General features: G+C 45.6%; 1 protein-coding gene across 1 annotated transcript in view; it reads right to left on the bottom strand.

Moving 5' to 3' along the window:
* Positions 1-997: 997 nt before the first annotated feature.
* chuk (component of inhibitor of nuclear factor kappa B kinase complex) overlaps positions 998-15,222 on the bottom strand; it is a 53,548-nt gene continuing 39,323 nt past the window's right edge. The window contains exons 15-22 of the mRNA XM_076286402.1: positions 7,971-8,032; positions 6,511-6,620; positions 6,334-6,383; positions 5,515-5,623; positions 5,213-5,360; positions 4,423-4,571; positions 2,438-2,537; positions 998-1,120 (exon numbers count right to left, since the gene is read on the bottom strand). Coding sequence (XP_076142517.1) covers positions 1,061-1,120; positions 2,438-2,537; positions 4,423-4,571; positions 5,213-5,360; positions 5,515-5,623; positions 6,334-6,383; positions 6,511-6,620; positions 7,971-8,032 — 788 coding nt within the window. The 3' untranslated portion in view covers positions 998-1,060. The remainder of the gene's footprint in view (positions 1,121-2,437; positions 2,538-4,422; positions 4,572-5,212; positions 5,361-5,514; positions 5,624-6,333; positions 6,384-6,510; positions 6,621-7,970; positions 8,033-15,222) is intronic.

The raw sequence follows: 15,222 nt of genomic DNA, 5'->3' as shown, positions 1-15,222 counted from the left end.
GGGTACTGCATGCACTGAAAAGTGTGTGTGAGAGAGACTGTGTGTCTGTGATGCTAGTCTCTGTAGCCAATGGGCTGGCCCCCTGATCTTGTCCAAGTGTACAGATGTGTAGACACAAGCATAAACACACACATAAACACAAGCATAAACACACACACACACTTCTATCTTCAGCACGGAGTGTGTTCATGATCTCTGATGGTTTGAGTTACACACTGACATGTCTGTCTGTTTATTCAAAGTTTCATCATCTGAAGAGAAGTACAGGTGTACAGGCGTAGGAGGTGTTTTTCATCATCTGAAGAGAAGTACAGGTGTACAGGTGTAGGAGATGTTTTATTTCACAAAGTCACTCGATGAACACAGGAGAAGAGAGACAGACACAATTCAGTTGTGCAACATACGGGAAGAACTTGCTTTCCTCAAAAATCAGCTTCTTCTGTGCTGCCACGTCATTGGCCACATACGTCAGCCATCGTTTACCTCAAATCTGCTATTAGTTGCATCCATGCTGGTTATAAGGCCAGAACCAACACATTCTGAACAGACACTTAAAGTGCACATCCACCGTCCAATCAGAGAGAGCTTAACCCCTGTAAGACAATCACCCAGAATTCACGCCACCCAATGCTTACACATACCTGACAGCACCTGAACAATTACACAATTGAACACAGATCAAAGGAACATAATTGATAATAAATATATGCATATGTATAGATGTACTTGTGTACGTATATGTGTGTTTGGGAGGCTGCATTAAAAGAGGCCTCTGGTCTGTGGACTCCGTCTCTAAGGGCGGAGCTACACCAGGCGCGGAACTGAAGCGTTGCGTTTGCGTCTGTTATAAGAACTGAAGTAGCTGGTCACGCGCCTGGTGTAGCTCCGCCCTAATGGGCCGCCCAGGCCTCTCAGACCCCTGTGCTCAACACAGAGCAGGAAAAGGGTCAGAACCGGTACCCCCCCCCCCCCCCCCTCCTGCTGCGGTCAGAAGCGGTACCCCCCCCCTCCTGCTGCGGTCAGAAGCGGTACCCCCCCCTCCTGCTGCGGCCGTGGGACTCTAGACGTGCTGGGGCTTGGACACCAGAGACTCATATCTCGTCCAGCTCCAGTCCTGCTCCTGTGAAGGACAGACAGACCAGCAGGATCTCACTACAGACTCACAGACAAGCAGGATCTCACTACAGACTCACAGACAAGCAGGATCTATTATATATATATAAGTATATAAGTATATATACTTTTTTGATCCTGTGAGGGAAATTTGGTCTCTGCATTAAACCCAATCGGTGAATTAGTGAAACACACTCAGCACACAGTGTACACACAGTGAGGTGAAGCACACACTAATCCTGGCGCAGTGAGCTGCCTGCATCAACAGCGGCGCTCGGGGAGCAGTGAGGGTTTAGGTGCCTTGCTCAAGGGCACTTCAGCCGTGCCTACTGGTCGGGGCTCGAACCGGCAACCCTCCGGTTACAAGTCCAGAGTGCTAACCAGTGGGCCACGGCTGCCCGACCGACTACCCGTCTGTAGTGAGTGGATCTCAGTACAGACAGACAAGCAGGATCTCAGTACAGACAGACAGAAACTCTATCAGCTACAGACAGTGTGTGTGTGACTACTGGTGTGTGAGTGTGACTACTGGTGTGTGAGTGTGTGTGTGTGTGACTACTGGTGTGTGTATATGTGTGTGTGTGTCTACTGGTATGTATGTGTATGTGTGTGTGTGTGTGTGTGTGTGTGTGTGTGTGTGTGTGTGTGTGTGTGTGTGTGTGTGTTTCTACCAGGGATGGATTACTGCACGGGCCTACCGGGCCCAGGCCCAGGGGCCCAAGGGGTCAGGGGGCCCTGAAGCCCAAGCCTTTACGTGGAATCATTGCCTCAATATCAACAAATCAGGATGTAGGCTATGAATCTGATTGAATTTAGTATTGGCCATCCCCAAAATGCACCAGAATACAGGAAATCACATCAAACAAATTAAAAAAATTCTGGGGGAGGACCCCCAAACCCCCCCTTCCACATATACGACAATTAATGGTAGGCCCTTAATACATGAAAGTTCATAATCCGCCCATGGTTTCTACCGGTATGTGTGTGTTTACTGGTGTAAGAATCAGCTGTCTGGGGCAAGCTGTTGCTGTTCTTGGGGCAACAAACTAGAGTACACTAGGTGTCTCGTGTGTACACACACACAGACACAGACACACACACACGGATACACACACACAGACACAGGCACACACACATACACACACACACACAGAGACAGACACACAGACGGATACACACGGACACACACACAGGCACAGACACAGACAGACACACACACAGACGGACACACACACAGGCACAGACACAGACAGACACACACACAGACGGACACACACACAGGCACATGGACACACACACACACAGGCAGACACAGACACACTACCATGATGCTCTCCGTCTTGTCGTCGGTGGTCTCCTGTAACAGGCTGGTCAGTTGACTTAGGTACCTCTGGTTCTCCTCCAGCAGGTTCTGGACAGACTCACTGAGAGAGAGAGAGAGAGAGAGAGAGAGAGAGAGAGAGAGAGAGAGAGAGAGAGAGAGAGAGAGAGAGAGAGAGAGAGATGAAAATAGAGAGATAGATACATCAACACATGGAAAAAGAAGGTGTGTGTGTCTCACCCATCTTGGGGTCCAGGTAGTGAGCGCAGCAGGTGTGTGTGTGTGTGTGTGTGTGTGTGTGTGCGTCTCACCCATCTTGGGGTCCAGGTAGTGAGCGCAGCAGGTGTGTGTGTGTGTGTGTGTGTGTGTGTGTGTGTGTCTCACCCATCTTGGGGTCCAGGTAGTGAGCGCAGCAGGTGTGTGTGTGTGTGTGTGTGTGTGTGTGTGTGTGTGTGTGTGTGTGTGTGTGTGTGTGTGTGTGCGTCTCACCCATCTTGGGGTCCAGGTAGTGAGCGCAGCAGGTGTGTGTGTGTGTGTGTGTGTGTGTGTGTGTGTGTGTGTGTGTGTGTGTGTGTGTGTGCGTCTCACCCATCTTGGGGTCCAGGTAGTGAGCGCAGCAGGTGTGTGTGTGTGTGTGTGTGCGTCTCACCCATCTTGGGGTCCAGGTAGTGAGCGCAGCAGGTGTGTGTGTGTGTGTGTGTGTGTGTGTGTGTGTGTGTGTGTGTGTGTGTGTGTGCATCTCACCCATCTTGGGGTCCAGGTAGTGAGCGCAGCAGGTGTGTGTGTGTGTGTGTGTGTGTGTGTGTGTGTGTCTCACCCATCTTGGGGTCCAGGTAGTGAGCGCAGCAGGTGTGTGTGTGTGTGTGTGTGTGTGTGTGTGTGTGTGTGTGTGTGTGTGTGTGTGTGCGTCTCACCCATCTTGGGGTCCAGGTAGTGAGCGCAGCAGGTGTGTGTGTGTGTGTGTGTGTGTGTGTGTGTGTGTGTGTGTGTGTGTGTGTGTCTCACCCATCTTGGGGTCCAGGTAGTGAGCGCAGCAGGTGTGTGTGTGTGTGTGCGTGCGTCTCACCCATCTTGGGGTCCAGGTAGTGAGCGCAGCAGGTGTGTGTGTGTGTGTGTGTGTGTGTGTGCGTCTCACCCATCTTGGGGTCCAGGTAGTGAGCGCAGCAGGTGTGTGTGTGTGTGTGTGTGTGTGTGTGTGTGTGTGTGTGTGTGCATCTCACCCATCTTGGGGTCCAGGTAGTGAGCGCAGCAGGTGTGTGTGTGTGTGTGTGTGTGTGTGTGTGTGTGTGTGTGTGCATCTCACCCATCTTGGGGTCCAGGTAGTGAGCGCAGCAGGTGTGTGTGTGTGTGTGTGTGTGTGTGTCTCACCCATCTTGGGGTCCAGGTAGTGAGCGCAGCAGGTGTGTGTGTGTGTGTGTGTGCGTCTCACCCATCTTGGGGTCCAGGTAGTGAGCGCAGCAGGTGTGTGTGTGTGTGTGTGTGTGTGTGTGTGTGTGTGCGTCTCACCCATCTTGGGGTCCAGGTAGTGAGCGCAGCAGGTGTGTGTGTGTGTGTGTGTGTGTGTGTGTGTGTGTGTGTGTGTGTGTGTGTGTGTGTCTCACCCATCTTGGGGTCCAGGTAGTGAGCGCAGCAGGTGTGTGTGTGTGTGTGTGTGTGTGCGTCTCACCCATCTTGGGGTCCAGGTAGTGAGCGCAGCAGGTGTGTGTGTGTGTGTGTGTGTGTGTGTGTGTGTGTGTGTGTGCATCTCACCCATCTTGGGGTCCAGGTAGTGAGCGCAGCAGGTGTGTGTGTGTGTGTGTGTGTGTGTGCGTCTCACCCATCTTGGGGTCCAGGTAGTGAGCGCAGCAGGTGTGTGTGTGTGTGTGTGTGTGTGTGTGTGTGCATCTCACCCATCTTGGGGTCCAGGTAGTGAGCGCAGCAGGTGTGTGTGTGTGTGTGTGTGTGTGTGTGTGTGTGTGTGTGTGTGTGTGTGTGTGTGTGCGTCTCACCCATCTTGGGGTCCAGGTAGTGAGCGCAGCAGGTGGGGGGAGCTGGAGGCGGGGCCAGATGGGGGTTGGTGCTGAGAGGCGGAGCTCCAGCTCACGTCCCCCCCCCCTGCACCTGCACCCGACAGAGAGTTACGGCTGGTGTTCTGGGCCTGTAGGGGGGCGCGCACACACACGCACACACACACACACACACACTTAACATGATGTTGACGATCTTGAGCAGGTAGACTTAGGGTCAAAGTTAAAGGCCACAGTGAGGAGACTGACACAGGTCAAGGTTAAAGGGTCGAGGTCAAATTAAACAAATTGACGCAGGCGATCTTGAGCAGGTAGGTTTAGGGTCAAGGTTAAAGGGTCAAGTTTACAGTAAACGCAGGTAGGTTTAGGGTCAAGGTTAAAGGGTCAAGTTCACAGTAAACGCAGGTAAGTTTAGGGTCAAGGTTAAAGGGTCAAGTTCACAGTAAACGCAGGTAGATTTAGGGTCAAGGTTAAAGGTTCAAGTTCACATTAAACAGACTGACGCAGGGGATCTTGAGCAGGTAGGTTTAGGGTCAAGGTTAAAGGTTAAAGGTCACATTAAACAGACCGACGCAGGGGATCTTGAGCAGGTAGGTTTAGGGTCAAGGTTAAAGGTCACATTAAACAAACTGACGCAGGGGATCTTGAGCAGGTAGGTTTAGGGTCAAGGTAAAAGGTTAAAGGTCACATTAAACAAACTGACGCAGGGGATCTTGAGCAGGTAGGTTTAGGGTCAAGGTAAAAGGTAAAAGGTCACATTAAACAGACTGACGCAGGCGATCTTGAGCAGGTGCCAGAACTCCCTCTGCCTCTTCAGCTGCATCTGCATGACGGTGCAGTCGGCCTCTTTGATGCTCTCCAGCGTGCGCTCGATCTTAGGGAACAAGTCGATGATCTTCTGCTTGCTCAGGAGGATCTTACTGCACACACACACACACACACACACACACACACACCAGATAAACATACAGAATATTATTGAACAAATTCAAAGAATTAATTCACAAAATAGTGTGCGTCTGTGTGTGTGTGCGCGCACGTGTGTGCGTGTGTGTGCGCGTGTGTGTGTGTTACCTGAGGTGGCAGTAGAGGTCTCTGAGCACTTTATCCTGGTTCTGGACGGTCTGCACAATGACCTTCACCATCTCAGAGCTGTCACTGTAACCATGTTGAGGGTCAGGCACTGCAACACAGGAGTCAGCATGCGGAGGATTAGCTTCAGCCAATTAGTATGGCATTTGGCCACACCCAAAAATATGGCGTTCCATGGGCCGAGTTTTTACATGCTGATTGGCTCATGCTGATTGGTAGATGACAGCTCATGCTGATTGGTAGATGACAGCTCATGCTGATTGGTCTGATTGGTAGATGACAACTCATGCTGATTGGTAGATGACCATGAGCATTTCTGGATGACCAATCAAACGGCTGCCTACTTGGATCAAGCTACGGATTCTTACGGCCTGCATGGCTCAGGCTGTATCATATCAAATGTGGTAAATAAAAGGAAAAAAAAAGCAAATGTTGTCATATTAGCCTAGACGCACACGCACACACACACTGCAGTATGACAGTGCTATCAGTGTAAAGATCATGAGTTGAGATGACAAAAGGTCAGAAACAGAAACATCACTAAGACATTTCCACATTTCTACACACCACATCTGAGTCAACACACCAAGACAACCACATCTGAGTCAACACACCATGACAACACACCAAGACAACACACCAAGACAACACACCAAGACAACACACCAAGACAACACACCATGACAACACACCAAGACAACACACCAAGACAACACACCAAGACAACACACCAAGACAACACACCATGACAACCCACCATGACAACACACCAAGACAACCCCATACTTAGAGCATACTTACTTTTGCACTTGGCCTTCAGCTGCTTGTAGAGCTCGATAGCCTTCTCTGCTCTGAGGTGAAAACACACACACACACACACACACACACACAGAAAAAGAGAGGGAGTTGAGAGTACGGCTTCCCAGGTGAGGTGGTGTTGGGCAACAGATGGCAGAATGAGCAGAAGACAGAACTCACAGTTGTTCCATGATGTCGCCTTGACGACGTGCATAAGGACTCCGCTGCAGCTCAACGATCTCCGAGTGTAGAGCCATGATCTCCTCATCCAGATGGCCCACCTCCGCCGCCTAATACACACACACACACAACAGATGAAAACATACACAAAGGTAAACACACACATACACGTCATATCCATGTACAAATGTTCATGTCTGTTTTACTGCTATTCAAATTCACATTAGTCCATAGGCACGTTCTTGCAGCAAAGCTGGCTTCACATCACATTATATTATAGTATTACACGGCTCTTCATAATGCTGAAGAATGCTCCATTCACTTGAATGGGCCTTCCCAACGTTCGGTGGTCTGCTAATTCTCAATAACAGACCGTTGCTAAGTATAACCAGAGACTTTCTAATGTGGAGACACAGCACTCAAAAAATAATAGAATTGCATGGGGCTAGTTTGTCACGCCAATATGGCCGTTGTCTACACATTTCCCACCCCTTCCTCGGCAAAACGTCGACATGTGAATACATTGAGCCAATCATATGGTGTGTTGTGAAGACATCGTGCCAATCATGTGTTGTGAACTCGCCGCTGGAGCAAGATTGGTGTCGTGAAGCCTTGCGCACGCGCATTTCTGCCGAAATAGATGCCCGACGAGTGCCCAAAAAGCGTTGTCAAATGGCCGCCGAGTGGAGGGACTTGCCTAAAAGGACTTTGGTATAACAGACCACTGTCAAGGAAAATAGGTTTGGTGCTTCTAATTCATGTCTTTCATATCACTACGCAAGGACTGGAATTTCATTCAAAAGTGAAAGCAGACGGTTGCTCAGCTGCGTTCTAAAGAATGTTTCATTCAAGTTCAGCGTGTGCTGTTGTCGAACTACGGTATTTTCCGGACTATAAGTCGCACTGGAGTATAAGTCGCACTGGAGTATAAGTCGCACTAGACTAGAAGTCGCACTGGAGTAGAAGTCGCACCAGTAAAAAAATGTGTCATGAAGAGGAAAAAAACCATATTGCACCTGAGTCGCAGGACCAGCCAAACTATGAAAAAAAAAAGTGCGACTTATAGTCCGGAAAATACGGTATTTGTTTCTCAGCAAAAGCCATGATGAAACGGTAACAAATACGATAGCCTAGGCTATGTAGGCTAAAGAGTCATATAGTGGGGAGTTTATTGTTTCGTTTTGGCAAGTAGCCGTGTAATAAGGGATAATGTATAGAACGTTGGTCATTATCGGGAAATAGGTCCCTTCAGGGTGGAACAAGACCGGTCCGGTTCGCCCTGTCGGGGCCTATTTCCCGATAATGACCAGCGTTCTATACATTATGGTGCCCCATATATGCTGCACTAGCGTGGACGCCCATCACTAGCGTGGAGCCCCATATATGTTGCACTAGCGTGGAGCCCCATATATACTGCACTAGCGTGGAGCCCCATCTGAGCAGCACACAAGAGTTCTCACCTGGGCAAAGGCAGCTGCCTTCTCCTCATTATCTTGCCAGGCTCTCAGCATCTTCTCAGAGGCTGCGAACACACACACACACACATATATCATTTTTTTACTTAAGGATAAATTTCCAAAAGATGATTCCTCTTTTTAGTTAACTTTAGCAAAGGTGCCAATAATTCTGGAGGGTACTGTAGATATTATGTTTACAGGGATTAAAGTGAAAAAAAATCGTTTGACTGAACTTTTTTCAGGCCATAAGTCATACATTGTTCATATCTTCCTATATAGATAGCACCCCTTTTGCGGTCGCGACGGTTTTTAATGTAAAGGGAGTATTCGCCTTATTCATATGGCGGCCATTGTTTAAACCAAAACGAGGCTACAGGGTACACTTACTATATAATTAATGCCACCTACAGGTGAATGCATAGAACATAACAATCCTATGGTTTGTGTACCCTGTAGCCTCGTTTTAGCCGCCAATGGCCGCCATGTGAATAAGGCGAATTGAGTGTTCTTGATTGAGATTGAGTTTTCCTGATGAACAAAAACATATTTTAGTACCATCCCTGACCATTGCTGATTAGCCATTGCTGTTCTTTTCTACTGCAGCAATATTGTAGAAAGGCTTTACACTCTTATTTAATTACTTCAGGCCAAAAGTGTTTAAAGGGGAGATTTTTTTCTTGTTAATATGCAATTCAACACCAAGTAAAATCTATAAAATCAAGTTGGCAAGACTTCCCATTTCCTCATCAAAGTAACGAATCAAAACATTCTAGATATTGTTCATATCCTCCTGGGAACCAAGAAAAAAAAGTGTCTAACAATTTCTTTTTTTGTGTGATTTCCTTTCTATTTAGGATTAAAAAAAACATCTTAAAATTTTTATTTTTTTAAATTTATTTTTATTTAAAATTTTATAGCATGTCCCCTGTGGTGGACAAAAGGACCGTTTTACTATGAAAAGGTAGCCATGAAAATAGACAAAAATTGACAAATTATGCTTTTAGTGGTATTAAATTAAGGGTAAACTTAACCAAATATATAGGAAAATGTTATTTAGACTACTTTATTTGCCTTTTTGGACAGTTGTATTTCTTTTTTCTGGATTGTTCATTTAATTTTCATGTTTTTCTTTCATCTGCGATAATTCATTTTTTAGTCTTACTCTTCCTCGCTATCTTCTTGAGGCACAGGTTCATAGTCCTCATCTCTGTTTCACTCACTCATCACCTGAGAGCTCCAAATCTGACCCCCCTGAAGGAGAAATTTTGGATTACTAAACATGGTAATTTTTAGTTTTACAGACAACTCAGTTTTCCAATGAGCAGTCCCTCAGTCTGTGTGTGCTCATGCACGAGGTCTGCGCATTTGATAACGACAATCTGGAGACGGTGCTTTTGTCTTCAGCAACAGATTGTATAAGGTTGACAAGAGGTTGCGATATGGTGAGGGACAGGTCGTGTTGCGCTATGAAAGAACATGCGTAGCCTACTTTCTAAACGTAAAAACGGTCAGCCATAGATAAACGTAGCCTACCTCTGTCGTGGTAGCTAGTTGCACCAGGTAGGGAAGATGTCCTGAAGTGCACGAACGTTAACCTTATAGCGGTCTTCTGATTGGTGGCGTGCTAAAACGTTTTCCTATTGCATCCATAAACAATTTTCTTGCAGCGAACCGCGCAAAAGCAAACCCCTGGCACTTTAATTTCTTTACACCATGGCTTGTTAGTTCTCCCCCGTTTCCAACAGCTGCCCATCTCCATTTATTTTTTAACTTTTGACACCTGCCTTGCCTTCCTTTAGCAACAACGCATCCATTACAGCTAGTGGCGTTGCTTTACACATAATGTTAGTTGCATTGATTAAAAACTGTAACAATAATAGTAGCCTACATTGGATGGCATAGCAGGCTATCTGCTACATCGGATGGCATAGCAGGCTATCTGTTCAAGTCATAGGTGACACCCAAAATGACAAGAGTTCGCGATAGTAAGAAATTGTCTACATTGATGCACGGAAAGAACACAGCCTACGCTTCTTCTCCGAATTCGCACATAGAGCTCACAATATCATATCCAAAAAAATGGATTGGCCAACCTCATCAGCTGTCTTTAATGTGTCACTATAATCCAACTTTTAGACCGTTATAGTCCTCCATACGTGTTTTTCTTTTTTTTTAAGCAAACGCCCGTGACAAGTGTGTAGCTACAACATAAACAACGCGAAACTCATGGCTGACGTAGGGTATCTTCTTGAGCGGTCACTGATTGAGACACAGAAAGTTCTCAAGAACACTATTAGGTCTCTAAACATTTACCATCACACACATTAATTCATCGGACCTAATATTTGTAGTTGCCTTAAAAAAGGAAAAGCAAAGGTGATAGTTCCCCCCACCCCTCCTCACCCCTCCTATTTTTTTTCTCATCGGATCTGCATCGATCTCAAATATGACATTTCTAAAATCAAATTGACGACGGAGAACTTTATTCCTTGATTGGGCGTCTATATAGTTCGATAACGTCTACAGACACGGTAGGGCTAGCCTACCCCTCCTCTGACAGGGAAGCTACACCAGGCTGTCACCAGTTTTGTGGCACTGTCTCCTCCTTCGGTGGCCTTGGCCACTTATTTCGTGTAAGCATGCAACGTTGAAATACGCTTGAGTAAGTTTGAATTACTTGACATCGACGTGGATAGGCACTTTTGCCCAGGGCATAATGTACATTTCAAAATTAGGCCTACATTTGTTCCTTTACTTTCTTGGAGAGGAAAGTCATGGCTATACTTCCATTTAGAGAAGGCTACTTTTGGATTAATTGGGCTCGCCATACCTGTGTCTCTCGTTGACTGACTCGCTTCTGCTGTTCGTTGTGTCCGACTATGCGTGCTTTCGAATACCCGCCAAACTCTACCTCTGATTGGCTTACCATGAGATTGTACTCGACCTCAGCCAATCGTCAGCATTTGTGCACTTGTCTCGTGCACTTCCTGCTAACCAAGGAAAAAGTCTTTGCCTCTCTCCTCAGTGTCAGTAACGGTAACGTCGTTATTAAAATGGGGCTGAAAAAATGTAACGCCGTTAGTAACGCCGTTATTCCCATCACTGCACATAAGGGGCTTACAGATAGCAGGGTTTCCCGCAGGAAATGTGCTAGTCAAGGTGGTAGGTCGTCCGACCGGGGGGTGGACTATACAACAGTATACAAATATTTCAAAATATTTGTGCAATTTTAACAAAGACTATTACAAACTATAGAACAAGTGCAAAACAAAATGTGCAAATGTGATCAGTACAAGCCATCCTCCTTGGCTTTAAAAAGAACATTTCAAGGGCCCTTTGGTAATTGCACTGTTTTACTATTGGACCATTAATGCTTATCTTCATGGAGGCTGTCAGACTGTTGCCCTGCAGCCTGTTCCGCAAGTTTGTCCTGATCTATACACCAAGAGTGAATGAATGGGGATGGAGTTAGCTAAATAATTTAGAAAGCATACTCGTAGCCACGGGCAGGCCTGGCCGGGCCCGTCTATTTGTCAGTCTTGCCCGTCCGATTAGAGGACTTTCCTTCGTTTACGCTCACCATCTTAAAAAGATGCGCAAGTCAACACTGCTTCGCTCAGGTGGCTGTTTACTCGGCGCTCTTCCGCACAAATTCACGTCAGGTCGCTCCGCTCAATTCTGCTCCCCGCTCCACTTAAAAATCCTCCCACTACAGTGAAATCACTCCATGCGCCACTTAAAAATCCTCCCACTACAGTGAAATCACTCCATGCGCCACTTAAAAATCCTCCCACTACAGTGAAATCACTCCATGCGCCACTTAAAAATCCTCCCACTACAGTGAAATCACTCCATGTTCCCTCCAATTTAAAAGAGGGAGAAATAATCTACAAGCCAAATTGTCACCTTAAACAGAACATTTAAATCCCAAAGAACTAAGAGCAACGGCAATATATTTCACTCAGAATTTTTTTTTTAAAAGATAGTGCAACACCGATAGACTATAGTGCAACAACAAACACGCTTGGCAACGTTAATACACATAAGCCTAAACTAAAGGGATCAGAGGGATTAATTGCCTAAAGAATACAGGCTTGGCATCCAAGTTTTACTTTAGCCTTCTACTCGATATGAAGCATTCAAATTGCTCACGTTTTTCTCCGTAGCACATCATGTTTCAGCGAAATGTGTCCTCTTAGATTCCAAAATGAATCTTTACTCACTGTAAACTGTGTCACCACATGGTTATTCTTGCTCTACAATGTTAGTATCTAGTTGTTTTGTAGGAATAGTACACTTGTAGGCTTATCAGTTTCCTTTCTAACAGTAGCGTAGCCAGAAATGTTCAAATTGGTGGGCACTGTTTTTTACATAAAAGAGCAATGCATTGAACGCATTTGATCACAGCTGACAAATTACGCAGAACCATTTTCAACTGGAGCAAAACAATGCATGAATGTCACATGAAACACAATTAGATTGACCATATTGGACAACTGCCTTATCATAGGCATGTTACATGCATGACATTAAAAGTGGAACTTGTAGAATGAAAATGACAAATTACGCAGTCGGCTAAGCATTTTAAACGACGTGCGCAAAACTGATGAACCCAGCATCGGTGCGTCACATAAATTAAAACACAAATTGAAGCAACAACTTGACCATTGGACAATCCTACCACAAAACTTTTCCATAGGCCTGCAACAGTTATGACATAAAAAGTGGAATATGAACGCATTTCATCACACCTGACAAATAAATGGAGCTGTGATTTGACTGATTCTTGAGAGTGAGGAGAGATATTTGCACCGCTCAGCTCCGCTCACTAGCTCTGATTTGGAGGCATATCACATGTAAAGATTATAAAATCTGATTATTTTTTGATTAATGGCATATTTTTTAATGCGTTCTGCGGAGAAGCGAGACTGGCGTTGGTCACGGTTTGGAATGAAAGGGAGAAAACAGGACAGAGTAACACGATGGACTACTTTTTGATTTTGACGACGTAGTTAAGGCGGCAGGCGTGTTTTGCCAAGGCGGCCGCCCTGACTGCAAAGTGCTACGGGAAACCCTGGATAGGAAGCGGCATGCGCTGCACTCGCTGCAAGGTTGTGCTGGGTTTAGCGAATGGCCCAAAGATGTGTGTTGTGGTAACGCCATTTCTGCTACTTTATGGCCCAAAGATGTGTGTTGTGGTAACGCTATTTCTGCTACTTTATGGCACACATGTAGCCCCCACTTCCCCTTTTCAACACAAATTGCGTGTTCGTGTCTAAACCTCACTCCTGATCTGGGTCATGACACCAATGCCTTGTGTTGATTTGCACGGCACAACCCTGCATTCGCCCGGACTCAAACCCGTAAACAGCAGCGACTTGGATTCGTGAGTCGAGTATGCTAACAATCGAGCTTAAAGCCCAGGTTGCTGGCTGTCTTACTAGCACAACTCTTAAAAGCGTTGGGAAGGAAGTTTACATAACATACATATTGCACAGATATGTACCAGCTAGCTACAGTTACACAACTGGAATAGGCCTTTAAGCAAGGGGGGAGGGGGTGTCCTCATTTTGGCCAATTTGTCCTTATTTTATAGACAACTATACAATAAGCCCTGAAATGATGACTTCTGGCAAGTTTACTGCAAATAAATGACAGATTCAGACTCACAAATATAACCAACACATTTAAGGCATCTTGCTGTGAAAAAAGATGCCAATTACAAATCATGATTATCACACATAGTGTGACCTGTCTTATTTGACAGAGGGGGCTCTGTTTATATATCAGGGTGAATACTATAACCCATACATGGGAAACATACGGCCCGCGGGCCACATCCGGCCCGTGGGCTTTCCCTGACCGGCCCGCGTAAGGTCCGTGAAAGAACAATAGTCAAGAGCCTAGCATAGAGATAATGCACGCAAATCAATATCGTTGCTTTTATTTTGAAAGCGACTGCTATTTGTACGCCCATATATTTGTGCGTGGATGCATACGATGTAAACACCCTCACTGATGTGCTGGTGAATAAAATTTATGCTTCTGCGTCGACACAATGCAGTTGCCTTTAAGTCGGCGTAAACCTTTCAAAGTTTTGTGTCTCTTATGTCTGCGTCGCTCACCACCGCAAAGGTTGTCAGAACGAACTCCTGCTGTTTGTTGGCGATACGAAGTGTTAATTTCAAAACGTTACTGGCAGATAGATAGTTTACATTCGGATAACCCCGTCATTGTAACCAAAATATGTCTGAGTTTATTTGCAAAGCTTATGTTAGAGAACTAGTATGATGCTACTACCCACAGGTTGCTTGAAGCAGCCAGCTCAACACACAGGGCGAGTTGACCAATCACAGTTTTGTGCATAAAGTTAAAGCAAAAACATAGCCTACATTTTTAAAATAGTTTTCTTTGTGCATGTTGATTAACTAATGACAGTCTACTATTGTCTGCTCCACATTTTCATAGTCTAATTCTGCATAGAGTTCATTTAATGATGGTAATGATTTAATGATGAAATATTGCTGAGTGTTGATGAAATGGTGGCACAGGCCTATGGTTGTATTGACTCCTTCACATTTTCATGGCCTAGCCTAATTATATAGATATTGTAGTACTTTTTTATATCAGTCTTTGAAAACTGAAAAAAAAAAAATGTCAATGTCAAAAAATAATTTTCGAGAATGAGGATTAAATACTGGACATAGATTAAATAGCCTATTGCTGTTTTTCCTTTTGTCTCCCTCACATTTTCATCTGTTCTTACGACTAGTAAACAAAACCATATAATTTACTTAATGTTATACAAGAACAGAATAGAATTGGACAGAATTAAGTTCAGACTTGAGTTCGGTATTTTGGGTCCGGCCCTCCTCAACAGTCCCAGTTTGTCATGTGGCCTCTTGGGGAAATTAGTTGCCCACCCCTGCTATAACCTGTGTTTTATGATTGAGCCTTATTAAGACATAACATATCACATAACCTATGTTATTTGACTGAGGGGCCCTATTCCGATATCAGGGCTGGATAACATAGTAGTGACTTCACACAGAGGCTTGGGCTTCAGGGACCCCTGCACATTTGGGCCCATACTGTAAATCAGCTGGTTTGGAGTAACGTTATAAGTTAAATCAGCTGGTTTGGGCTAGTTATAAGCTAAATTAGCTGGTTTGGGGTAACATTACAAGCTAAATCAGCTGGTTTGGGGTAATGTTACAAGCTAAATCAGCTGGTTTGGGGCAACTTTACAAGTTAA

Source organism: Alosa pseudoharengus, unplaced genomic scaffold (assembly GCF_046254945.1).
Source record: "Alosa pseudoharengus isolate Yale_2024_CS ecotype anadromous, Long Island Sound unplaced genomic scaffold, YU_APseudo_1.1 YU_APseudo_1.1_scf_15, whole genome shotgun sequence".
Lineage (NCBI taxonomy): Eukaryota > Metazoa > Chordata > Actinopteri > Clupeiformes > Clupeidae > Alosa > Alosa pseudoharengus.
The sequence above is the reverse complement of the archived record's forward strand: the minus strand, read 5'-3'. Positions and strand labels throughout refer to the sequence as shown.